General features: G+C 41.7%; 2 protein-coding genes across 11 annotated transcripts in view; both read right to left on the bottom strand.

Moving 5' to 3' along the window:
• Positions 1-1,799: 1,799 nt before the first annotated feature.
• On the bottom strand, positions 1,800-6,294 carry LOC131104434 (uncharacterized). Its single transcript, XM_058051603.2, has 4 exons — positions 6,229-6,294; positions 4,288-4,426; positions 3,795-3,957; positions 1,800-3,717 (listed from the first exon to the last, which is right to left on the bottom strand). The coding sequence occupies exons 2-4, from the start codon at positions 4,390-4,392 to the stop codon at positions 2,414-2,416; spliced, it is 1,572 nt and encodes a 523-aa protein (XP_057907586.2). The 5' UTR covers positions 4,393-4,426; positions 6,229-6,294; the 3' UTR covers positions 1,800-2,413.
• Positions 6,295-6,966: 672 nt separating this feature from the next.
• Positions 6,967-26,161, bottom strand: part of anks1aa (ankyrin repeat and sterile alpha motif domain containing 1Aa) — a 48,784-nt gene continuing 29,589 nt past the window's right edge. For 2 of the 10 annotated variants that reach the window (XM_058050767.2, XM_058050772.2), the window contains 14 exons: positions 23,861-24,336; positions 19,832-19,888; positions 19,072-19,141; positions 15,424-15,536; positions 13,002-13,100; positions 11,442-11,588; positions 11,257-11,364; positions 10,891-11,106; positions 10,662-10,799; positions 10,510-10,581; positions 10,339-10,425; positions 10,062-10,199; positions 9,343-9,525; positions 8,059-8,785 (listed from right to left, as the gene is read on the bottom strand). In XM_058050767.2, coding sequence (XP_057906750.2) covers positions 8,669-8,785; positions 9,343-9,525; positions 10,062-10,199; positions 10,339-10,425; positions 10,510-10,581; positions 10,662-10,799; positions 10,891-11,106; positions 11,257-11,364; positions 11,442-11,588; positions 13,002-13,100; positions 15,424-15,536; positions 19,072-19,141; positions 19,832-19,888; positions 23,861-24,336 — 2,021 coding nt within the window. In that variant the 3' untranslated portion in view covers positions 8,059-8,668. The other 8 variants (XM_078796419.1, XM_078796422.1, XM_058050769.2 and 5 more) reach the window with 7 other exon arrangements.

Below are 26,161 nucleotides of genomic sequence, written 5' to 3'. Positions count from 1 at the left end.
GGGTGCAGAGAGCAAAAATGATGAAGCATTTCTTACAACTCACCAGGGCCTCATTATCTTTTATTTTGGATAATAAAAAACAGGAATCTTTATGTTGCATTACAGAAAATGCAAAAAAAAGGCCAAAATAAATCATATGCTAAGCCTTTATTTACATTGTACAGTATATAATAACTGGGCTCTTGGGTAAGCTCACAAAAATAATACAGCAATGATGTCCATCCATTCAATTGTTTTCTATGCCGCTTATCCTCACTAGCTGGAGCCTATCCCAGCTGTCTTTAGGGGAGAGGCGGGGTACACCCTGGACTTTTTGGTGTCCGGGGAGAACATACAAACTCCAGAGTTGCCCAAGCGGAAAATCGAACCCTGGTCTTCCTGATATCCTGACCAAGACCATGTCTTGCCATTAAAATAATGAATTAAAAAACTATTATAAACTGTGAGTTACATTGTTAGAGCAGAACGTTTACAAAGTTGGCTTCTTCATGACTTAGCAAGGGCGTGGAAGTAATGAGCATACAGTTACGTGTCGTCAAGCTCTACTGTAGCTTTGAGGCGACTCTTTAGACAGCACAGCGCTGAGCCGGGCATGTTTGAACTTCAGCGATGGCTCTGTGCCACTTTGTCTGCACTAATCCTCTTTGATGGCCTTGCAAGTGAAGAAAAGGACGAGCCTTTTCAGGCAGACGCTATGTGAGGGAAGTTTGCCCGTGCGTCATGAAATACCAAAGATCCTACACATGTTTAATTCCATCTTTCCAGTGAAATACCATATCATGTCTGGCTCCTGATGTTCAGAAGCACCCCTTAAAATAACATCATTCACATTTTTGAAGCATGTGTAAATTAAATAAAATTAAAATAGATCAAAATAGATTAATTAGATTAAATTAAATGATTGCAATAAATTTAAGTTCACATTAAAAACTCCTTATGACACTACCTTATAATTCGCTAACAGCGTTAAAAACAATGCCATTCAATTTAACTTCTAAATTAATTAAATAGTTAAAATTAATCTACTTGTCAATTTATTCCAAAAACAAATTATTTTAAATTATAAATTTTACTCACAATATTTCTTAGCATTGCAGGTTTATTCTCCTCGTAACTTTGGATTTCTTCTCTTCAGTCGGGTTTCTGTAGGCTCTACTGTCTGTCAAACAAAAACAGAACAAAGGGAGACTGAATGCAACAGGTCTAGTTTCTCCTTCAGATGCTGGCTTCAGGAGCTTCTTTTATGCAAAGAAGCTATGATCCACTTTTCATTATTTTAAATCGTAAAAAAATAATCACAAAAAAAAATAAAATACATACAGCAAATGAATCTAGATTACTAATTTTTGGGTTGGAGTTAAATGCTTCAACATGCATGTGTAATACCAATTCAACTACGTTATTACAATACTACTTTACTGTATTTTAAACACTTAGAAGAAGACTAAGAAGCAAGAGTATCCAGTTCATCTGCATGGTTCTTTTTGAGGCTTATGGCATTGGTGCATAACTCTCTGCTGCTCTCTAGTGGCCAATATGTTTTTTGCTACAGCATTCTAGTCAATGTTTGTGTTGCATGTTGTTCATTATCCCAACTGTTTTTAATGTTCTGAATGCTTCCCCTTACACAAAACGGGGTGCCGAATGGATCATGCACTATGCACAGCATGTGTTGTGCGTGTAGGGAGTGGCATCCCTGTCCCTACTGCATTCAAATGCAAACATCTGAGCCGCCTGAGGTTATCGTTTCCTCACAGTGCCAGGCAACATTAAGTACGAACAGAACAGGAAAGACGGAATCCAACTCTCAGCAGCTATAATGTTGTAACAGCCCACCAGAGTCTTAATGTTCCATCATAAGCAACGGGTTGCGCGAGTTCTTGCATCATCACATCACATAAACCCGACAAAGGCAAAGCCAGAGACTGGTGACTTGACATTACACACTAACACTTGATATATTAGTTAACCTGTATATGATGACAACCTTTTTAACTTTCTACAGCTGTAAAGCTATATTACACGTTGTCGCTATGTCATTATGAAACCATGCACACTATATTTCATATTCTTATCCACGGTGCAACTACTGTTCAAGGAAGGAAGGACATAGTTTTTAAAGCATGTTTGTGTTCATGACTAAAAAAGACATCAATGATAATCTTTGGTAAAAAGCAGCCTTCATTTTCACTCAAAATTAAATGACTTCATTGAGAGTTACAGCAAATATTATGACCCCGAGTGCTTGACTGACAGCTTTAGTACACATACTGTACAAAAGGGTGATATGTAGCAGGTTATAATGTATGCAGATGTGAATAGTGTCATATATTTGTGTGTAGTGTATTTACTATACTCTATGTGCATATTATAAGTAGCTTGTCTTTTGGATGAGAGGTTAGCATTATTAGCCTCAGTCCCTGATCAGTCCAAGCTTCTTTAGGGCGTCATGGCGGCCCACTCCGTTTTCATCCCGAGGGCAGATCCTCACACTGATGCCTTGCGACCGCGGCAACTTGCGAGAGTCTCCCAAGTGTTGGAAGTTGGATTGGGTAGACTTGCGCCTACGAAAGTCATGGCTGGTGGCGTGACTGAGGCACTGCTCTACGCTGACGCTTTCGTGATAAGACACAGGGCGACTTAAGTGGCGGTTGGCATGCACCTGTAGACCTGACTGAGCACCTGTGGACTTGGTTAACTGCTTGACCAGGTCTGAAGGTGTTCGAGATGGGGTTCTTGACTTGACAGCATTAAGCGGACTTCTTAAAATGTGTTTCACCAGAGGTTGTTCGTGATGTAACGGTGGAGGCCTGGCAGCGTCGTTGAAGGTGTTGGGTAAGGGAAGAACTTCAGATGCAGAGGGCGGGGTGCTGATGGAGGTATACGATGGTGTTAAGTCGGTTGGACTGCTCGGAGATGAAATATCTGCCAATGACTTTTGAGTTTTAGGATAAAGATCTGTCACATCACCTTTAAGCAGACCAAGCTTCCGGAGGGCCTCAAGGTGGACTCTTTCACGGTCGCTGTTGTCAGTGGGTGAATTCAGTTCTGGTTTTGGAGTATTGTGTGGCATGATAACTTTGTTAGAAAGACTCTTTGGTTTGGTAGCGACAAAAGATGTTCTCCTGGGTTCTGTGCCTTCAGGGAGAAGGATGACTGGGGGAACAGACACCAACGCAGATGAATTCACACTGGCTTCTATCGGGAGTTTTTCCAGAGGTTTCTGCTTATTCTGGGAGCTGGCAGGACCTCTCTTCTCCATTGCTCTCTGGTATAGCTGATTTAAGTCAACAGAGACTGGTCTGCTGCTACTGGTGAGAGGTGTTGCTTTGACACCTACACCGTTCGGCTCTGTAACAAGTCTTGGGTCATCCATAAAGTCAGACGGAGGGGGGATGAGATCTAAGTCTATCTCAGGAGTACTACAGGTGAGCGTGTTTAGAGAGTCATCAATGGGAGGTAAACACAGTCCTTCAGTATCTGGTGTGGTACCGAGTGAGTCAGTTGACAGAATTTGGAGTTCTGGTGTGGCGTTCACAGAAGCTTCGTGAGCATCGCTGGAAATATCTGGTTCATAGGTGTGATTGAGAAGATGCTCAGCTAGATTTTCCTCGCTTAGCTTTCCGTATTCCTCCTCTGCTGGTAAGTCAACCAGCAGCGGGGGCAAGGTCTTGCAACTGTGGCTCATTTCAGACTCATAGTTCAAACCAGAAACATCTAGAAGACAAACACACAGTTAATATGTTACCTTGAGAAGAAAATAACTTCAGCCCAAAGGGAAGTGTTTCATTTACCGCTGGTTTTATTCAAAGCCATCTTCTCTTCCAGATGTCCAGAGTCTGGTTCATCGTTGGATAGTCCACTGTCTTCCTGCACCTCCAGAGCTTCGATGGTCTGCTCCAGATACATGAGGCATGCCCTCTCCTCTGCAGATAAGTGCTCCAGGCTGTCCTCACTCTGCACATAAATAGACATCACTTGCACCAATTCTTACTCAGCTACAATAACAAATTTTGTCTGGCATAAAATATTAATTTCAGGTGAACGGCATCAACTTTCAACAACATTAAGGCTCACAACACATATTATTGAAATCTGAAGGTACAGAGATTATCTGGTACAAACACAGCACTGTTACAGGTTTTCTCCACTAGGCCAGAAGAAATGTGGCCTACATAAGTCCAATTAGTCCAACTATGGGCGTAGCTCAGCTCATGCATGTAAAAACGTACTTAGCCGTGTTCAGTAACATGACAGAAAAAACACTTGTCAAGAGGAAATACTCACACAGCCTGAGTTCACACTGATCACACTGTCATAGCTTCCGACGCTCTCCATATTGTTCAAGGACCCCATGGCAACCTCACCATGCCACGTGTCACCCTTTGGCATCGCACAAACAAAAGGGTGGTTCAGGTTGAAGAATCTAAAATGAAAAATGAAAATGACAAATCTGTTCTGGAGGGAAGGGTTTTTTTTTTTTTTGCAATGGCCAGCCACACAGTCGGGAGATTGGGAAGACTTTGGTTTGAATCTCCGCTCGGGCATCTTTGTGTGGAGTTGGCATGTTCTGCCCATGCAAGTGTGTGAGTTTTTCTCCCGGTATTCCGGTTACCTCACACATTCCAAAAACATGCATGTTACGTTAACTAGCGACTCCAAAGTGTCCACAGGTATGAATGTGAACGTGAATGATTGGCAAGGTAAGGTAACTTTTAACCCAATTCAAAACTAGCTCTACACCTTTCTAAATTTAGTATATGTTGTGATTAATTGTAGGAAACGCTTCATATTAATAAATACTGCAGCTGCACACTGTAGTAGTGGTTCCCAAAGTGGAGTATGCGTACCCCGTGGGGGACGTGACTACAAATGAAAAAATTTTCGCCAAACACTCAAAGTTACAAGTGTGCCTGAATCCCTCACAGTGTAAGGAGACACAGCAGGAAGGACACAGAGTGGCAAGTCTTTTTCAGAAACACTTGAGTTCAATTTTAAAGCCCAATTTCATGTCTTTTTCAGTTGTGGTTTCAAACTTTTATCAGCCGATGAACAGCCCGTTTCAGTTTAATGGATGTTTGCAATAAATTGCTTAATCCAAAAAAATATTTGACACAGTTTACTGACCAACATTAGCTAGCATTGAATGTTTAGGCTATTATATCCACACAATGACTCAAAAATTGCCTGTCACTTCTCTGAGACTGCTTTTGTGCACGCCACACGCAAATATGTGAATACCAGTCAGTCAGACTGCATGAAAGCCATGGATGCCATTCATTTTATTCAGGTTGAACTGGATTTTTTTTTTTTTTACAAAGTTTAAATTCAAAATGGGACAAATGTAGGCTTGTATTTGTTCAATCTGATTTTGTAAACCACTCTTGGTAACATATGCTAACAAAGTGTAGTTTAGAGCCAAAGAGGGACACCACCTTTATGTTGTGAAGACATGCGCCCAGTATTGCAGACCACTAAATTGATATGACCTACATGTTGGTAGGTCTGCATTGAAATGAAAGCCTTTAGTTCCCACTTGGAAGCTTTAAAAGTTCCGGTAATTCCTTAATCTGCAGAGTTAAAGATAGACGAAAACATAGGCATCAAACCTACAGGGTGCACCCACAGCTGAGTCAGGATCTAATAGCGAGTGGAATGTCACTTTGCTTGCTCACATACCTTCATGACAAGCGGGACATTAAAGTAAGCGCTGCTTTAATGTATTCAATTTAGGTGTTATTTACATTTAAATTAAATCAATACAGTGGAATCCTCAGTCATTCGTGATTCAGCATTCACGGGCTCACAAAATATTGGTCTGAAATCGGCTAGCTTAATGCTAACATTAATGCTAACATTAAGCTAGCGGGAGGTTTTGGCGGGGGCGCGAGCCATGAGACTTAATGATTAACAGTAACTGACAACAAGCATTTATAAATGTTTAAACTCTGCACATTAGAATGTTACTAGCGTTCCCGGGGAAATATTGACATTTTCCTCACCTCAGACTATTAAAGTAGAGATATCAGTGGGTCTTAGTTATGTAAAAAAACAGTTTCCTGTGTATGAAAGGAAATGTTTTGGGAAAGCAGGAAGTGCATACAGAAAGTAAACTATCGAGATAAACATTTCTAAACCCTCCTTTCTTAAACCAAAGTTTTAAAAAAAATGTAAGAATAATTTCATGGAGTGGTGAAATTAAAATGAGAATTTATCCTCATAACTTACCTGAAAGTTGGACATGAAGGTGAACAGGTGGAGGTGAGCTGCGTGGCTGTCAGTGCTCCACTGAAACAGAAGGAAAAGGGAGGCGGGAGAACACAACCCGGTTTTCAGCCAATCAACCTCAATACACGTGATCACGTGTAGCCAATCAGCCAGTTAGACCACAGGAATGGTATGCTTTCTGTACAAATTCAATAATAGAAAACCACATTGATTTATGTTCTTTAGTTGCAACATGCTATTCATGTATTCAAAATATTATAACTAGATAGGTATTTGTCACTACTGTTACGGATACGCATAATGCACTCTCAATGTACACTAGTTACTGCAGGTATTACTTAGTATTTAATTAGCAAATACTACCTACAAAAATGAAAGTACTCTAGCAAGTGTGATTAGTATTAGATGTTAGGGTGAGTGGGGGTATTTATAACACAATACATTAAAAATGATTGTATATTGTTGGCTAAATGACTGGAAAATAATGTAATTATGTCCAATTATAGTTTATGCTTTCATGGAAATATATATCTAAACATATTTTTAGGAGATTGTGATGATGGTTGCCTCCTGCACACTATGATGCATAACTTCAGTAAATACCCAGAAGCTTAAACATGAGTATTTAGTGCTCTGATTAAAGGCAGCAATAATCCAACTGGTTTGATTGCATTTCACTGGCAGCTCTCTAAACCTCTGCAGTTTACCTGCACCGGTTCTAATGGAGAGAAGAAAAAAAACACAAGAACATCACAAACTTCTCAAAATTTATTAGTTGTACATTTATGAAAAATAGTCATTAAAAAAAAATGGAAGCCCAAGATTATGTACAATCTTTTTTTTTTTTTTTCTTGAAATGAGGTCCCTCTTGTGTTCCACTCAGCCTCTTTAAATCACAGGACATCCAGATATGTTGAACTTTAGAAGACATAGTCCTATTAATCTCTTTTGACAAAAGTCAAAAATTACATACATACATATACATATATACTGTATAGAGATCTATAAAAGCCAAAATCATTCAAGTATCAAAATAAAGACAGCGAGATTCATGTACAATATCATTTTTTCATCAGATTCATCCCAAAATATTTATCCTGATCCTTAGTGATGTGCAAAGGCAGGTCGGACCAGGCTGAGGCTCGAAGGTGCTGACAACCAGCGCGTTAAAGACAGTGTACCATAGATTTAACCCTACTGGTCGTACCAAATACAGTATTAGCCAAGCGGGTGTAAATCAACACACCCTGATTACGTACCCATATACAGGTCAGCTGACCAGCATGTACCATTAACAGTCAACAAGCTGTTCCCTATTTCGGTTTTGTACTAAAAATAAAAGCTAAAAGGAAGGACTATTCCGCATGGCAGGTTTGATAAATAATCTTGTCAAGATTAATTAAACAAAAAGGAGCAGGAAGACTCGATCCAAGTTCCTGCATTAGGACAACTGTCCTATTGAACAATAAAAACACACAAAACGTTTAAATGCAAAAGCCTGTTGCACAACTTGACAACAGTCTGTGTAGTGTCGCTTGTTGGAATTTTAGTTTGGTTAAATTAAGGAATCACTCCGTGCAAGATTGTTTATCACAGTTATATACAGTATGCCGAGGATGAGATGATAAAGCTTTTGCACAAAGAAACAAACACCTCCCTGCTTTAAGAAGATGGGAGACCTTTCGGACAAACCATGGCAGGAAGTAAAAACAAGCCGCTTCCTGACTGCGGTGATCCACCAATGCGAGATGGGGCTCTCTTTTGCCTCCCCCACAAATCATCCCACCTGTCATGCAACAGGGTTGTCCTTTTTTGTGTTCAGCTGAAGGAAGAGGACACATGCACACACACACACAACAAACAGTGAGGTTAAAATAAGTAACTGGACATGGACACAGTGATTTAGCCCCAATTGATTGAACAAATGGGATATTTCCAAAAAAAAATGGAGACACTATGGGGGTTAGTGAAAGTGCATTGATGCTAACTTTGTAAGCGTATCACAGTGTTTTGTTTCAGAAGGAGTCTGCTACAGATGCTGCAAGCCCAGTGACGCACAGACACATCACCAGACATCTTGCCATTGAGGTGCAGGATGCATGCAAGCGTCTCAGCTGAAGGAAAATGCTGGGCATCAGGGGGGGGGCTCAGAGTTGTCAGCTAACAGAGCAGGAAAAGCACCGAGACTTATCACCAAGAGTCAACAGGGAGATGTTGACTGGGTGGAAAAAGGTGACGTATTGTACAGAGTAGAGTTCAGGGAGCATACAAGGTCAACAAAAAGGTGACTACAACGTGACCAAAGAAGAGGATTATAATAAGTGTGGCAAAAATGACGAGGCAGGAGTCGCAGTGAAAGGCACACAGAGGGCGGGAGGAAGGTGAAGGACAGGATGTGAGACCAGGCCGAGGGTCAGAAAGAAGAGGGGGAGGGCCTCACTCAAAAAATAGTGGTCTCGTACTTAGTGCTGATTGTACGCTTGGGTTCCTTGGGGTCCACGAGCCACGTGGCGCTGCTCTGGGACTGGGAATCTCCCTCCTGTTCCAAATGGTCGCCCTAATAAAAAAAAAAAAAAACACAGTTCCTGCACTTAGTATTCACAACAGTGTTATGTTTTAGGACTTACTAACCTATTTCTAGACTATTTGCACAGTATTTACCACAAGGGGGCGCCAAATTGACAGGCCAGGAAAGCTCACCATATAACTTTAAAACAGAAATACATGACTAGCTTAATGGGAAATGAAAAAAAAAAGAAAAGTATGACAAGATGTAGCTAGAGGAGGATGTGAAGGCATCATCACTGGAAGTTTCACGTTGCTGTCAAATATCAATGACTGCATAGGGCAGCATACGTGACCAAAATCAGGATGAGCCACTCTAGCTCAGTTCATTAAGGCAGTGCACATGTAATGTACGACCGGTTCTTCAATATTCAGTATGTGATCGCTAATGATGTAACATCAGCATCGTCAAGTTACGGTGTGATGATTATGCTAGCTTCCAGTTCCTTACCTTGGATGTTATGTGTTGCTTTGGTAATATAAACACATAGAGACAATAATGGAGTGTACAAGTGACAATATGTTTTCTATAGTAAAATATCAACTCACCCCTAATTTGCGAACGCTGCCTCGTGGTTTGGGCACAGGTCGACTGGACATGGTCTCCATGATATCTGACGGAGCACCGACTGGGTGATTCTGGTGTTGTTTGGTCCTCTGGGCCTGCAGAGCCAGCTGATAAGCCACCTCGAACGCTTGACCCAGTGTTAGTATGATCTCATACGTTAGGTTCTAAGAGAGAGAAATCACAAAGTACCAAGATTTACTACTAGTTTCTGTTTAGAGTACTAAACCATGAGAAAAAGCAAAAAAAAAAGGGTCCTCAAAGTAAAGTGTAGTGCATAAGGCAACCTATACTATTAGGGATTAGGGGGTTGTGTCACTCCACGCTGCTGATTCCCGCTCGGGTCGCAGGTATGCTGGAGCCTATCCCAGCTGACAATCACAGGGCACATATAGACAAACAACCATTCACTCACATTCATACCTATATGGACAATTTGGAGTCGCTAATTAACCTAGCATGTTTTTGGAATGTGGGAGGAAACCCACGCATGCACGGGGAGAACGTGCAAACACACATTCCTCCCTAATGTACAGACTGAACTTAAAACTGAAACCAAAAGAATACCACAAAATGCAGAGCAGTGAAACATAAAAGCCAAATTGTATGCCCCCCCCCCTGCCGCCCCACCCCTTTAAGAAGCACTGCTCTAATGACATATTCAGCACTATCTCTATTCACACGGACAAGTGGGTCTCATTACCACGTCTACAGTGCTGAACACGTGACAGTAATGGTGGCTCGTCTGCAAATCCTTGGTGATGTACGCAAACGTGCACAAGTCCTCCGGGTCCTGGGCCGCACAAGAAATGTTACGGATCTCATGCTCTGCGATGATGTTCTGCACGAAGGAAAAGAGTCAGTCTGAAGATGTGTCTTCTGATTCAGGTTCTACAGGTGCTTTAATCCGGTCGCACCATTCGACTATGTAATCGGAGTCTGGTTTATTGTCAACGGAAGAAAAAAAAAAAAAAGCTGACCTTGCTGGCTGCATCAATGAACTTCACACCCTTGTATGTGATAGAGAGGACAATAGTTGGGACTTTTCTCATCTGTTCCGTTGACCTCTGGAGGAGATCACAAAGAGAGAATTTAACAAAAGGTAGAGCACTTTGCTTTTTCCATGAAGCTAACAATACTTGGTCACGTACCCGCATTTTTGCACAAGCATCCTGGGTGGATTCAGTACCCCGTAAGTCCTTTATGAGCATGGAACCCAGGTACTGTAATGACATTTGAGGCATTCACTACAATATGTACACAGGCAAGAAGTTGTATTTGTGAGCATGGAGACGATACTCACACTGGCTTCATAGGCGCAGGACTCAAAGATGAGCTTTTCAGGCTGGTGATGCCAATTCTGGACTGGCGCATACGGTGCAGCCAAACTAGGGGGTCGAAGAGTCAGACGAGGTTCCCGATGTCGCTCATCATGCCGTTCCTGGAGGGGGAAAAAAAAAACCAAAAAAAAAACAAGGTGTTTACACAGTGCTTCTTACTTGGAGGGGAGAAACGGCGGCAATGAAACGTACATGTGATCTACGGCGTTCGCTGCGATGACGCTGGGTGACGTCGTAGTCGCTATCTGGCACTTTCTTCCTCACTGGTTCTCCTGCTGGCAGAAGAGGATCCATAGAGTGGCTCATGTAGGACTCCGCCTGACCCAGAGACGATGCCGACTGGGAGGCGGGGAGGTCTTGGCACTGCAGACAATGTGAAATAGTTTCCTGATAATGTTGACCTTTCATCTAGTTTGAACAGAAGGGAGGCGGATAACAGATTAAGCTCTTGTATTATGTGGTTCCTAAACTTTTTTTTTTGCAGCGTACTACAACAAAAAAACACAAATAACAGTTATTATGTAATCAATTATATCAGTCAGATGGTTTTCCCCTCACCCTGATTTGAGACAATCGAGGCGGCTTGATGGGAGGTTCCTCATAAGGCCTCTCGGCTAATGATGCAATGATGCGCTTCCTGTGACCAAGCAGCGTGATCTTTAGGACCTGGAGGAAAGACAACAACAGTCACATTGAGACCCCCTCCTTTGACACTCCCCTCATGATCCATCACGCCGACTCACATTGACAATCTCCAGTTCCCAAAGGTTCTTGACGCAGTCTAAAGAGCGGTAACCACTGGTCAGGAAGTTGTGCAGGTACTCGTTCAGACCCAGATTCTCTAGCCAGGAGGAGAGGGAGTTGCTGCCGTCACACCCCAGCGCTTTCATCTAAGTGGAGTAAATAATAGGAGGGCATCACAAATTGCTCAGGACTCCTACCACCCAGCGCACAGACTGTTTGCCCTCCTACCCTCTGGGAGGCGCTATAGGAGTTTACGGACAAGAACCACCAGGTTCAGGAACAGCTTTTTCCCCAACAGCTGTCTCCTTGTTGAACTCTGCCCCCCATTGCCCACCCCTTCCACTACTTATATCCCCCCGCTGATCTATGCCCCCCCCAATCACTTCATTGCACTATTGTACATATTGCACTATTGTACATATTACTGTAATATCTTGTTGCATTCATAGATCATACTGTTTATAATTTATATAATCTGCAATAACCATACTCTAGTCCAGTGGTGGGCAAACTACGGCCCGGGGGCCACATCCGGCCCGCCAAGTGTTTGAATATGGCCCGCTCGTTCTTTCTAAAGTATTTCATTTCAACTCAACATTTGCATGGTTTAAGTAGCTGCAATGTCGTTATTTGATGTGGTCTAAAAAAATAAATAAAGAAAATAATAATACATAATAAAAAAATAAAATATAATAATAATAATAAATGTATTTTTATTATAAATGTATAACGCACTTTACATCAAATAAATGATCTCAAAGTGCACATAAAGCAGATTGCATGACACTTTTACAGATACAATAATTCCATGTGGACTGTTACGTGTAAAATATTGTATGTTGTTTACTAAGTGCTCCTGAAAAAAGGGACCCAACACATAATAAAAAAAAATAATAATAATAAAATAATAATACAAAATAATAAATAATAATAATAATAAATGTATTTTTGTTCTAAATTTATAACTCACTTTACAAAGAGATAAATTAAATGATCTCAAAGTGCACATAAAGCAGATTGCATGCCACTTTTACAGATACAATAAAATATTGCCCCCCCCAATCAATTTTTTTAAATCAATGCGGCCCGCCAGTCAAAGTTTGCCCACCCCTGCTCTAGTCCCTTCATTGCAATACTGTACATATTACTGTTATTATATATTGTCACATCCACACTGTTTATAATCTGTATAATCTACAATAGCCATATTATAGTCATTTATATCCTTGTACATATCCTCATTGTATTATAGTCATAGCCTGTTATAGTTTTTTTACATCGATCTGTCCATTTTTTTTCTACATTTACTTACTACTAAGGTACTTATAAAATTGCACTTCTGGTTGGATGCTAACTGCATTTTGTTGCCCTGTACCAGTGACATGAGCAATAACAATAAAGTTAATAAAATATAAAATATAAAATAAACAATAAAGAATCTAATCTAATCTAATATAATACCCTCACACATCATAACAATCCCTTGACTAAAAGGAAACTTAGCATTGGTGTCTCTGCAAGGAACCAAAGGTGGTTCATCTCTGCTTTATTGGTTTTACCTTGGGTAAGGACCGTGCTGCATGCAGGATCTTCTTCCTGTGGCCTGGGTCTGTGATCCCAATCTCTCGCAAGTCCTGGTCCTCCATGACATTGCTACCCTGTAGCGCAAAGACGTATGAGATGTGGGTTAAGAGATTTGTATTGCAATTACTGTGGAAGCCACCGCAAAATGTACTAAATATCAGAGGATTCAAGCTAGTCTAGAAGCAAAAAAATAAATATAACAAGAAATATTTGCATACATTGCGACATCAAACGATGCCTGATGTGAATTTACAAAAATGCAATCATGCAAATGTGTCGTCTCTCTCAAGAAACAGCATGCCGCTCATTCATGTTTACTCAAGCGGAACAGTTTATTTTTTTTGCAAAGGTTAATTCAGCATCGTGGGACAATATTTTGTTGGTGTTCGCATCTAATAAATAAATATGGATGCCGCCGATTCCGATCATTCATGAGTGAAACTGGACCACACCGATACAGATCACATGGATTAATTCAATTTACTAACGATATGTGTTCTTTTAGGGTGGCACGGTGGTATAGTGGTTAGCGCGCAGACCTGGGTTCAATTCCACCCTCGGCCATCTCTGTGTGGAGTTTGCATGTTCTCCCCGTGCATGCGTGGGTTTTCTCCGGGTACTCCGGTTTCCTCCCACATTCCAAAAACATGCTAGGTTAATTGGCGACTCCAAATTGTCCGCATATGAATGTGAGTGTGAATGGTTGTTTGTCTATATGTGCCCTGTGATTGGCTGGCCTCCAGTCTTGCCCGAAGACAGCTGGGATAGGCTCCAGCACCCCCGCGACCCTCGTGAGAAAAAAGCAGTACAAAATGAATGAATGTGTTCTTTTAGACCTCAATATCGGCATCGGCACCAAAACTCCCATATTGGTCGGGCTCTTATTGATAGGGTTCCAGGAGCTCTTTAAGATATACTGTAGATATAAACATGGCGTGTCATTGATTTTACGTATACGATTGTATATTGATTCACCTGCTTTGGACAGAGAGGCTATGCTATTTCTAAATATTGACTTTCACTTTCATGACGATGGGATTTTTAGGATCATTCTAGTGAGTCCTTGTGATGCAGCTGGATTGGTGATAACACAACGATGCACGGCTGTCTTGTCAACCACCATAACAATATGACTGTGGTCGGTCAAAATAACAAGCAGCACTGGACGTCATGGTTTAGGACGTGGTGTACCAAAATCTTGCAAACAATGACTGCCGGAAAAGAGTCAGTTTTATCAGAACTATCCAACATTGGAAGAAGAAAGAGAGTGATACTTTTTTTGTGCGACAAACAGTCTGATGTGTCAGATTTTGAGACACTTGTCCTGTCTGGTACCGATGTTATTAATACATTGGATACAGATGTTCTATAAATCCTATTTTATTTACAGAAGTATTACGGATAAGAAGAATTATAATATCACAATTAAGGGTGACTTTCAAAGCAACCACTTGTATAGTAAGGACAGTATGTACACTGTACAAAACATACGTCCATGCATACAGTACTTACATAAAACACATCATATGTGCCTAATGAAATGCAATTACAGTAAAGTCTCGTTATATCGATATCGGTTAAAACGAATTACTAATTACGATACTATTTTCATTTTCCAGCAAATTTCTAGTCTTTTATGATATAATTAGCTCCGTTAGTACGATACCCGGTTATTATGATAATCCGGTTACTGCGACGCCCTTTTCATCTCCCGCCAGCCAATTTGGTCTGCTTATATCGATACAAAAGCAGCTTAAATCAATCTTTGCTTAAGGATTTCAATACCAAAAAAGAACACGGCCAGTCAACTTTATTTTTCACACTTCCACCACCAGAGTGCAGCACACACAGCGGAAAACACCCGTCCCTCGCGCCTACCCCTCCGGGTGGCAACACCTTCCCTATCGATAGTTCCGGGGTGAATTATGTCCCGGTAACCGGTAATCACTACAGCGTAAGTTTATTTTTATTTACTGTAGTACAAAATTTATTGTAGTACAAAAGCATGCTAGATACGCAATCCATGAACTCAAGGAGAAAATTACATGCCATATCAAAGATCCGCCCACTTTTAATGCAGTTCGGCGCAGGATCGGATATATGGATAGTCCGGTTATATCGGTATTTTTTCCGACTCCCGAGAATATCGATATAACGAGACTTTACTGTATATGCTCTAAAAAGACATTCTCCCAGTATTGGATCTACAATGTCAATTTTTCCATAAACAGTTATGGATGCTCTCTCTCGCCCTCTATTTTATAATAGCTGTAAGAATAAATGACATCATAAAATGACGGCTCACAATATAAAAGATGAAAACATAAAATGAATTAAAAAAAAGAACAAAAGTTAATGACACCCATTCATTTATGATAATATATAAAAGGCACTCACCATGAAATGAAGATCGTCAAAACCATTGAGGAGCAGCTTGCTCTCGTACTGCGGCAGCCCCACCAGCTCCAGCCAGTCCCCCACCGACTGCTCCAGCAGCCGGACCGAGGCACCTGTCGAAAGGGGAAGGCGCTTCAGGAGCGAGAAACCTTTGAGCCGGTAGCAGCGGCACTCCGAGGATGACATGTGGCATTGCCACATCATCCTCGGCCAGCAGCGCCGACTGCACCAGCAACAGCACGGCAGGGGAGACAGTGTCCTCTGTGTACAGGGGGGGGGCGGGTTCCGCCTGTCAGCGGATCCCGGACCACAATCGGTGAAACCTAACTGAAGTGCGCCCCTTTCCTCAGAGGCAAAGATGATTGTAGAGATGACAAGAGTTGGTTGACCACCATCTAATAATTAGTCATGTTTTTTTTTTTTTTATCAGAGACGTTCTTTGGAGGAGGAGACACTCATTTCTGCGTGGAAAAGACCCCACACAGGAGAGTGGATGGAAACATTTAGGTGGTGAAAAGAGACCGGGATGAACAGCACCGATTAAGATAACAACAATATGTCCAGGTGGGACAAGAACGGATTAGGACGGATTCCAACATAGCATAAATGATGGCATCATACAACTCCATCCATGAAATATATTTTATTATGGTAACTAAAATTTAAACGTGTCCTTCCTTGTACAAACTCCCGCAAACAGAACTGGTTTTAATGAATCCAAACAGTCTAAAAGCTCAAGTCGAATCCAAGTCGAGGGTCCATCCGAGCATTAAAATGAACTTTGATAAGAGAAAATGGAATCCAACAGCGATATTCCTGCAGGACTCCTCGGTTGCCTCTTCCTACAGCTAATGGAACAGATGTTGAAGTAGCGTCTACGTCTTGTCCTGTGATGTCTCTCTCCCCTTCTTACCATCTCTCTCTCTCACTCTCCTCCATACTAACTCTCTCTCTTTCTATAATACTACTCCGCCCGTCTATTCTCCGCTTTCAAAGCCTGCAGGTGGTGTGTTTTTTTGTCAATGGGAGCAACTGCCTCAGCGAGACCTGCAGCACCACTCATTATTCAGTTTGACTAGCATCTTTTTGCACTCTCGTCAATAAACTGACTAGGCACGGGGCCAATCAGACACCCGGAGGGGCCCACAGTCAACACCGCACAGATGCAGACCTGTAATGAATGACAATGGCTTCCATTGGCATCTTCCTGGCTTCATTGAGGTGAAGCTGGGAATATTCAGATAAAAGCTTAAGCCTTAAAGAGACAGCATCTTATAAAGAGTGTTGGGGGGGGGGGGGGGCGTGAGAGAGGCTGCCAAGTGATGTGGCACCGACCGACTGATACACCGCAGTGCTCTCAGCTTTCCTTGAGCCTACAAAGAAAGATGAGCTCATCCCCTGACATACGTCGTGGTTAATATTTAAACAGCTCTCTCCTGTACGTGGCGTAACAAACAAGAGGGACAGAATGACAGAAATACTGTGCAGGGGGGGGGGTTGCATTTTATTGTTTGGTTTTAGTGTAATTAAATGCAAGCCCGGAGGTGAGTTTCAAATAATGAGAGCATTTAAAAGCTGAAGGGGAGAAGTGATGCGAGTGATGCTCAGGTTTATTGCCTCTCCCCTGACACCGTCATTTATCAGGATAGGTCCCGTAGAGACGCACATGACAGGAAGATGGTTTGCTCCTTACAAATACAGACATAACATAAATCTGACGAGTCTTTTTTTCAATTCTTTACAGCCATATTGCTTCCTTTACACTAAAAGAAAACCAGGATTCGTTTTCATAAATGCAATATTTTCATAGTTCGCGATCAGCAAACTTTCGAAATCTGGTTTATAATATTCTTAGAGCCCTCTAGACATAAAATAACACCCCTATAGTCACCTTTACCCATTCATTCATTTTCTACCGCTTTTCCTCACGAGTGTCGCGGGGGTGCTGGTACCTATCCCAGCTGTCTTCGGGCGGGAAGCGGGGTACACCCCGGACTGGTCACCAGCCAATCACAGGGCACATATAGACAAACAACCATTCACACTCACATTCATACCTATGAACAATTGGGAGTCGCTAATTAACCTAGCATGTTTTTGGAATGTGGGAGGAAACTGGAGTACCCGGAGAAAATCCATGCATGCACGGGGAGAACATGCGATGGTTGAGGGTGGAATTGAACCCTGGTCTCCTAGCTGTGAGGTCTGCGTGCTAACCACGGCGGTGCAGCCCCACCTTTACCCGATATAGTAGAAATAATAACAGAAAACAAGCCATTTAAGACATAAATAAGACTCATGCTCATTTGTGTTGCGATGAATGTCCTCCCCAGGGGAGCTTAGTGAGGGGCGGACAGGAGGTGACATCTTGGGGTCAGAGTTGACTGTGAGCTTGGCATGGCGTATGGCCGCAACAGTCGGCTGTGCTTTTATCAGTAGAATACTACATAATATCATATTCCAGGGGTCTCAAACACGCGGCCCGCGGGCCAAATGTGGCCTGCAGGACACTAGTTTGAGGCCCCCGCCTTGATTTTCTTTATTCTTGATTTGTTTATTTATTTTTCATCTTACTTTGTTCAGAAAAATAAAAATTAAGATATTTGAGAACAGTGGAATGTTTTATCAGAGCTTTTATTGTAGAAAATCGGAACCAAAGCACTGAAAAAGTTGGTATATTTTTCTGTTTTTAATAAATGTGTTTTTTTTTTTTTTTTTTTTTTTTTTTTTGGAAAACCTGATGCGGCCCAGCCTTGTCCAGACCCTAGCTCCAGTGGCCCCCAGGTAAATTGAGTTTGAGACCCCTGTCATATTACAACATTTCTGAATGCGTCTTCTGAATGCCTTATATTTGAATTTTAGTTCATTTAGCCATTTGAATGCTCGAAAAAATACGTAATATTTGCTTAAATAGGCTGTGATTGGCTGGCGACCAGTCCAGGGTGTACCCCGCCTCTCACCCGAAGACAGCTGGGATAGGCTCCAGCACCCCCCCCCCCCCCGCGACCCTCGTGAGGATAAGCGGTAGAAAATGAATGAATGAATTCTTAAATAGGAGTATGTATACATTTTACATATACATAATACATTCTTTGAAAAAGTGTGAGAGTGAAACAACAAAATTCGAAGCATGAAGTAGAGCGGGACAACTCTTTCAATTGTCCCTTGAGAAGATTTACTGGAATAAAATTGAGGGGGGCGGCATGGTGGCCGAGTGGTTAGCGCACAGACCTCACAGCTAGGAGACCAGGGTTCAATTCGGTCATCTCTGTGTGGAGTTTGCATGTTCTCCCTGTGCATGCGTGGGTTTTCTCCGGGTACTCCGGTTTCCTCCCACATTCCAAAAAAAACATGCTAGGTTAATTGGCGACTCCAAATTGTCCATAGGTCTATATCTATATCTATATCTATATCTATCTATATATATATATCTATCTGTAATTGGTTGGCGACCAGTGCAGGGTGTACCCCGCCTGTCGCCTGAAGACAGCTGGGATAGGCTCCAGCAACCCCCGCGACCCTTGGGAGGATGAGTGGGAGAAAATGAATGAATGAATGAAAAATTGAGGGGGCATACTCACTGTCTGTGAGATTCTGCCCAGTAGAATTGGTTATGTTGCCCTATTAGCATAAACGGTCATACTGTACCTGGAGTAGCGTATTGCTGATCTCTGGAAAAGTCGATGCCAGCACCAATCAGCGTCATGATTTTCTCAATCTGAGGGCACAAGTACAGAAGAGAGGGATTAGAACCTGTGGGACCCATCACTCCTCAAGCCCCTCCACCGCTTTACCAGAAATGACAAAAGACACCCCTTTGCATCAAACTATAAAATAGCACATAAAAGCATCAAGATTTTTTTTTTTTTTTTTTTGGCAAAGACCATAACAGTCATTTGCTGAAAAGAAAGGTGAATGTCATGCATGTTGTCCTTAGTTATTATTGAGGTTATTAAAAAGAATAACAAAAGAAATCCCAGACCACCATAAGCCCTTGAAGTATGTTCATGCATCTCTACACAATGCATCATGCATGCTGTCAAACAATGACTATAACAATAACAATGACTATAATGACAATGCTAATTGACTTGAAGTTGAATAAATTGAAGTTTTTGTTGAATAAATACTGTATATAATTTTTTTAGTAAATAAATAAATACAGATTAATATGTTCCAAAAGAGCAAGTGGATTAATCCTTTTTTGCTGCTGTTAAACTCAGCAGCTTAAAAGCCTCTTGAGTTTCTTGGAGGACAAAATAAATAATCATGGTTATTATGTTTTTCAAAAGGGTTCACAAACTCCAATCTAACTCTTTAAAAAAAAAAAAAACGCCCCTGAAGAGGACAGAACCAAATCCCAAGACGACCAGAAGATATTTAAATATATGGAGGATGGGTGTCTTACACTGTCATAGGAATTAGAGCCCGGTGGGTTTGTGCTGGGAGACGGCGCCACTGTCTGCTGAGAGAGAATTCAGATTTTGGGTTGTGCCTCCCCTTTCATGCATGCCTACCGCTCAGGTGTGACAAGGCAGTTTTACCACCCCTCGTGTATGGAGTAAACATTTTTTTTTTTTTTTTTTTTTTTTTTTTTTTTAAATTGGACATACAGTTCATGACGGAGACCTGAAACAAGGGGACGGGGGTGCATTGTGGGAGAGGCCGACTACGACGGAGCATACACAATAGGCAGGGGGCAGAAGTCACTGACCAAGCGGAGGGAGCCAGCGTGAGATTAAAAGCAAGGGAGCTCATTCATCAAACTTTTGACAGCATTGCCGCTGTTAGGATGACTTGGCTGCTACTTTATTGTTCATTAATAGACTCGGAAGATTTCATACAACACAACACAGCACCGACCGACAAAGGATGATGAAGCTTTTCAGGCAGATAGAGGGAACAAAAGCCTCCGACTGGGAAGTTGGCATGAACGCACACCTCGGATGGAAGCTGCCGACTACCAAATGACGTCAAGTGGGAGACAAATGCATCACAGTGGAATGCAGTCATCTCAATGGCACAGCAGGACAAAGCACTGTCAGCAGTCCCCGTCAACTAGTACAATGATAGTCCAATGTCATTGCTCCTTGTTTTAGAAACAAGGTCCCCCCCCCTGCGGAACTTGGAAACATCGCCTCTTCGGCAATCAGTGAGTTGTCATACAAACAACTACAAGAGTTTGACATTTCTAAGGAAGATGGTTTTGCTCTTTACAAATACAAATACAGACATAACATAAATCTGACGAGTCTTTTTTTCAATTCTTTACAGCCATATTGCTTCCTTTACACTAAAAGAAAACCAGGATTCTTTATTCATAAATAAATGCAATACTTTCATAGTTCGCAATCAGCAAAAATTTCTGAATCTGGTTTATAATATTCTTAGAGCCCTCTAGACATAAAATAACACCCCTATAGTCACCTTTACCCATTCATTTTCTAACGCTTTTCCTCACAAGCGTCGCGGGGGTGCTGGAGCCTATCCCAGCTGTCTTTGGGCGAGAGGCGGGGTACACCCTGGACTGGTGGCCAGCCAATCACAGGGCACATATAGACAAACAACCATTCACACTCACATTCATACATATGGACAATTTGGAGTTTTTGGAATTTTTAACCTAGCATGTTTTTAGAATGTGGAGAAACCCCACGCATGCACGGGGAAAACATGCAAACTGCAGAGGGTGGAATCGAACCCTGGTCTCCTAGCTGTGTGGTCTGTGCGCTAACCACTAAACCGCCGTGCCGCCCCCTGAGCACAAATTATCTCCTAGTATTAGCCAAAATAGATTCACTCGATTTTTAGTTGGGGTAATGGGAAAAAAAATATTTTAACTATTCTCAAGTAATAATATGCTTATGCTTTAAAGAAAAGGTCTAGTTCTACTTAGAACCTAAATTAAAAAAAAATACAATCAAATATTCAGGTTTTACATGAATACTACAGTACAATCAGGCTAGAAAGCATCGATTATATTCCTGTTCAATTCTACCATGGTGGACACGGTACAACGAGCCTCTAGGGGGGGGGATCAATACTCACAAAGGCAGGCTTCATATCGGCTATAGGGTCTTCTGGGTACCAATTCAAAAGTAAAAGTTGAAACAAAGTGGCCCCTCTCCGTCAGTCTGCAAGCCTCTCTCCTCCCATCTGTGCACTTCACATTGTGTCCCCCCCCCCCCAGATTGTCATCTCCAGTCTGATCCCGCGGACCAATCCGAAGCCACATTAGCATGCACGTTACACACCAGTGCACACTCGCATTCAGATCTCCTGAGAAGCATAGGCCTCATGCAAGAGACCGAGACCTCATGCAAGTCAAATCTGTTCGCCTTAAAAATCAGACGTTCCACGATTGCATATCTCCAAAGTCAAAAATTGGTGAAGGAGGGGTGCAGCTGTAGAAGGGGAAATAAGGTGAAGAACAATGCAATTGTTGAACAAACCGGATTAAAATAAGATGTTCTATATGAAGTGTGTGCATGACTTGGGACCTTGGACAATGGTACATATGACTGTCTGTTGGAGCAGGAACTATGAGCATCATCATTGGTTGACATGCTATTTGGAGGCTGGTCCAAAAGTGACGAAGATGGAGGTAGTCACTATGATAACGGTTTAAATGTGTGAGATTTTCAACACCTCAGTAAAACAAACATTATAGCAATAAGTTTGATCCTATTCATTATGTATTGTGTAAAACGATGGCAGGAACAACATCAAATTAAAAGAACAAAATGAGTACAGAGCCACCACCTTGCTTGGTGGGAGACATGTTGTGCGCCACAATTATGCACATTAGCACTCAATAAAGTCATCAGATCTTACTTTTATGCATTCCCACATGGTGTCAGCATTTGGGAGCCAATGTGAGGTAAAGGAAAAAAGGGGGAAAGTACATCCAAATACATCCAAAATAGATCTGTCTGTGCATGGGAGAATGTAGATGGTGTGTTCAAGGGCCATCAAACAAAGGAGGACAAAGCGCAACTCGCGTTAAACATTAAAAACTGGGGGATTTCTAATAGTTACAGTATTGTAATCATATAATGCTTACGGTAATATAATCATTAATATGTAATCATATTTTGATGACTGTTTTACCAGAGAAATTAAATTACACTGAGTTTGCACTTTTAACTAAATATTTTATGACTATTTTCCCAAATAATGTTCAAATAAGCTTTTCTACTCACATTTACAATTTAAAACCAGTAACCATAAACAAATATTATTTTGAGCTGATACTGTAATGGAAAAAAAATGTTTGTGCTCGCATTGTGTATTTGCGGAACCTTTGTGGGTGAGTTTAAGAGCTAATATGCTAATAATAATAAAAAATAGTAATAAAAAAATATGCTTGCTGGCTGTATATTATTATTTTTTTATCAAATCATTTTCTATAAAGATTTACCCTGTCTATTATAGATCTGAGATTAAACATGATTAATTCTGAGTTAACTTTGGACAAAATGTGATTAATCACGATCAAATATTTTTATCAATTGACAGCCCTAAAAAATATGCGCCGTTATTTTTCTCTTAGTCACTGAGTTTATTTGTTTGTTGAGAATAGCACGTTCTACATTGTCTTATGAGGGATGTTATGTCACGTGATTAGCATTGCCTGATTTTTCTCCCATGCAGGCAGGCTTGGAGTCTTTGCAAGTAAAAAAAAAAAAGACCAGAGCTGAAGGAAGGAAGATGTGCACCTCCTCTATGAGTCTTAAATTTTCAAATCTCCGTCTGTCGTCTTATTTTCTTAGCTTCTCTTTGGATTTATCCCCCACCTCCTCCTCTTCCGTCTGATCTCCTCCTCTTGCAATACTAACATTTTGCCGACTGAGCATCGCCATACTGTGAAATTTAGTAATGAACATTACAGGACACTCTGTGAACAACCCCCAAAGAAAAATGTCATTAACAAATGAATTTAAAACCAAGTTAGACTGAGGAAATATTTGCATTATTATAATAATATCCCGTGGTTATGGTCTAAACGCCTTTTGTTTGGGCTTAAGTCAAGCTGATTTAACAAGGGAAGCTTTGTACATTAAGATGTTTTACAAAGAGCACAGTGAGAAAAGTGTATTGAACTGCGTAATCTCAGTTCTAAAATCTAGGAATGTTTTACATTCTCTTTTTTTCCTGCTTTATACAATTCAGTGCCATGACCTTAAAATATGCTTTCATGGTTTAATATGTCTGCTTTTTTATTAGTATTTCTGACTGATCTTCTACTGGTCGGAGTCAACCGGGCAAATGTTCCTCCAACTTTAACGCAAGAACCCTAGTGATTTCACTTGTTGTTCATTACCAATAAGCAATAAAACACAGATTTTGATTGACATGTGATTATCACTATTAGAGTTAGGTGTGACTGTCAAGTAAAACTTAAACCTTTATTTAATCGAACGCCACATTGACTTACCTCGTCCCATTCTGAGGTGAATGACGGCGATTTCTCCAGCCTTTTCTTCCCGCTGCTACAGTTGGAAACGGATTCACTTCGGTTCCCTAGTCCTCCGTCTTCCTCGTTAGGAGGCGACACGAGCAAGTCCGAGTCCGACTTGGAGAGGCTGCGGGCCAGCTTCAGGTCCCCGGGAGGGCGGATCCTACCGGCAGACATTGCCCCCAAGTCCCTCGGCTCCTTGTTCACAGTGGCGTAAATGGCTTTCGGATCGCAGTCTGTAAGGATGGCGGCCATACTGGGACGGGTAGGCGGCGCGGCAGTCGCTTGCTCTTTCACTTTGGGTCTCAGCTGTGGCTGACTCTGACAGGGCGGCAGGACACCTGGAACCCTGAAGGGCTCCTCGTGACAGTCAAAGACGGGGGAAGATCCGTGAAGAAGGCCGGTGAACTGTTCCGGGACACCTGCACCCTGATCTTGGATGAGCTTGGAGTTATCTAGAGAGAAGGAAAAACATACAAGGTCAGCGTTAGAGGGGGAGAGTTTGTTTGGGAAGGCTGGTTAAGTGGATGGAAGACTGTGTCAGATCCTCAGGGCATGGCTCCATAAGAAACCGCCCACACAGGCGCTGAAACAGTTTTGTAATTGTTTCCTAGCAGGGGTGATGGTGAGAGGAGGAGGAGGGGGAGAGAAAAGTTGGCGAGAAAAATGTCAAGATTCCACACCCAGCTTGCAGCCATCTGACGACCAGCTGCTGGTGCTGAACGTTTGCAATTCGGTCACAGGCTATGTTCTCCATTGGAAAGGTCACTTGACTTCATCACACTTTCCTCACAATATCGCAAGAAACAACGCTCCAAATGACACCAAGCTTTCTCGCCTATAAAGACACCGTATAAAAAAAACACAGTCCAGAAAGAAAACAAATCCAAAGACTGACTTACATAAGCTGCCTTCTCCGACAGAAACAACTCCTTAATGAGATGGCATAACAAGTGCAATTAAAAACAATGACAGTTTCTTCTCCTCCCTCAAAAGTCTCCTTCCCTCCATCAAATGCGCAATTCAGCTTGGAACAAAACACTAGCTTGGCTCCAAAGTCTGCAGTTCCACTGTGCACTCCTGTGTTTGTCCGTGTGACAGCGGCTATGTGTTTTTCTGACTTCTAATTCTGGACTCTAAACGACGGCTCAGGAATGGAAATTTGAATCGCCTCATCCTCAGTGGGCTAGACTCGGGGTAATTAGCACAGTGCCACATGGAGAGGGAGCGTGCACAGCGGATGCATGGACTGTCTCCGTCAGGGTGATAGGGTCAGGGTGTTTGGTGACAGGGGAAACTGGGGCAGCGGTCACAGGGAAAAAAAAAACAAAGACCATCTTCAAACAGTAGGCATGTCTTCAGTTTAAAACAAAAAAAACAAACAAAAACACAACCCTGCCCCACAAAAGGCATATTTGTGTGCGTGCCAACACCGTGGAAGTCTCGTCACATGCTGCTAAACACTTGAACTTGAAGTATGCGAGGGTTTGGGTATGATAAAAAAAAGAGGTGAGTGGGTGTACCCTGCACATACATCACTATCCCTGTCAAAACTTGAAGCAGTGTGAACGCCCTCTGTGCACATCGATCTGGTTTCAACAATCTTCCACCAAGTTAACCCTCTCCAGGTATTTCTCCAGTATTGCGGTTTATATAGATTAGGTCACCGCAGATGTGGAAGTGTTTCCTTTGGCGCCGCAAGCGCCGTGTTTCACTTATGATGTCATGTTTTGATTAAAAAAAAACTGATGCAGTGCACCAAAACTGTATTATTACATGTCCAGTTACTTTCACTTTATTCACAGTCTAACTGTGAAACCATGTTTATTATGGACTGCATGATGCAACCTATTTAAAAAGGACTAAGCGCAATGTAATTATGTGAACTCCACACAGAGCAGTGCAGTGCATTGCATTCCTGCTGGGGACAATATTGCATTGTGGGACTGATGAGACAAGATATGGCTGACCATGCATACATTTTACACCCCACCTTGCTGAGTGACCTGAGGTCTGGTCCACAGTTGGATAGTAGAAGAAGTAATGACAATTAAAAGGTGAGCAGAATTAAATTTTGTGACTAATACTACTTTTGATTTAAACAGTATGCATGAAAAGTTGAGAGATTTTTTTTTACAAAATAAATTCACCAGCGCAATTAAAATTGTTTAATAACAAGATATAATTAAAATAATAATAATATAGTAATAATTGATATTCAATAACTGATTGTATATAATCCCCAAACAGGTGGCACGGCATTCGAGTGGTTAGCGCGCA

This window comes from Doryrhamphus excisus, linkage group LG15, assembly GCF_037039965.1.
Source record: "Doryrhamphus excisus strain RoL-2023G ecotype Guam linkage group LG15, RoL_Dexc_Guam_v1.1, whole genome shotgun sequence".
Lineage (NCBI taxonomy): Eukaryota > Metazoa > Chordata > Actinopteri > Syngnathiformes > Syngnathidae > Doryrhamphus > Doryrhamphus excisus.
The sequence above is the reverse complement of the archived record's forward strand: the minus strand, read 5'-3'. Positions and strand labels throughout refer to the sequence as shown.

What these genes read in the sequence shown, in the direction of transcription:
- LOC131104434 (XM_058051603.2), bottom strand. Translation starts at nt 4,392, where the DNA reads ATGCCAAAGGGTGACACGTGGCATGGTGAGGTTGCCATGGGGTCCTTG. An exon ending in TCAGTGTGAACTCAGGCTGT is followed by an intron (nt 3,958 to 4,287) that starts GTGAGTATTTCC and finishes ATTTATGTGCAG; the next exon opens with AGTGAGGACAGCCTGGAGCA. An exon ending in GGCTTTGAATAAAACCAGCG is followed by an intron (nt 3,718 to 3,794) that starts GTAAATGAAACA and finishes TTTGTCTTCTAG; the next exon opens with ATGTTTCTGGTTTGAACTAT.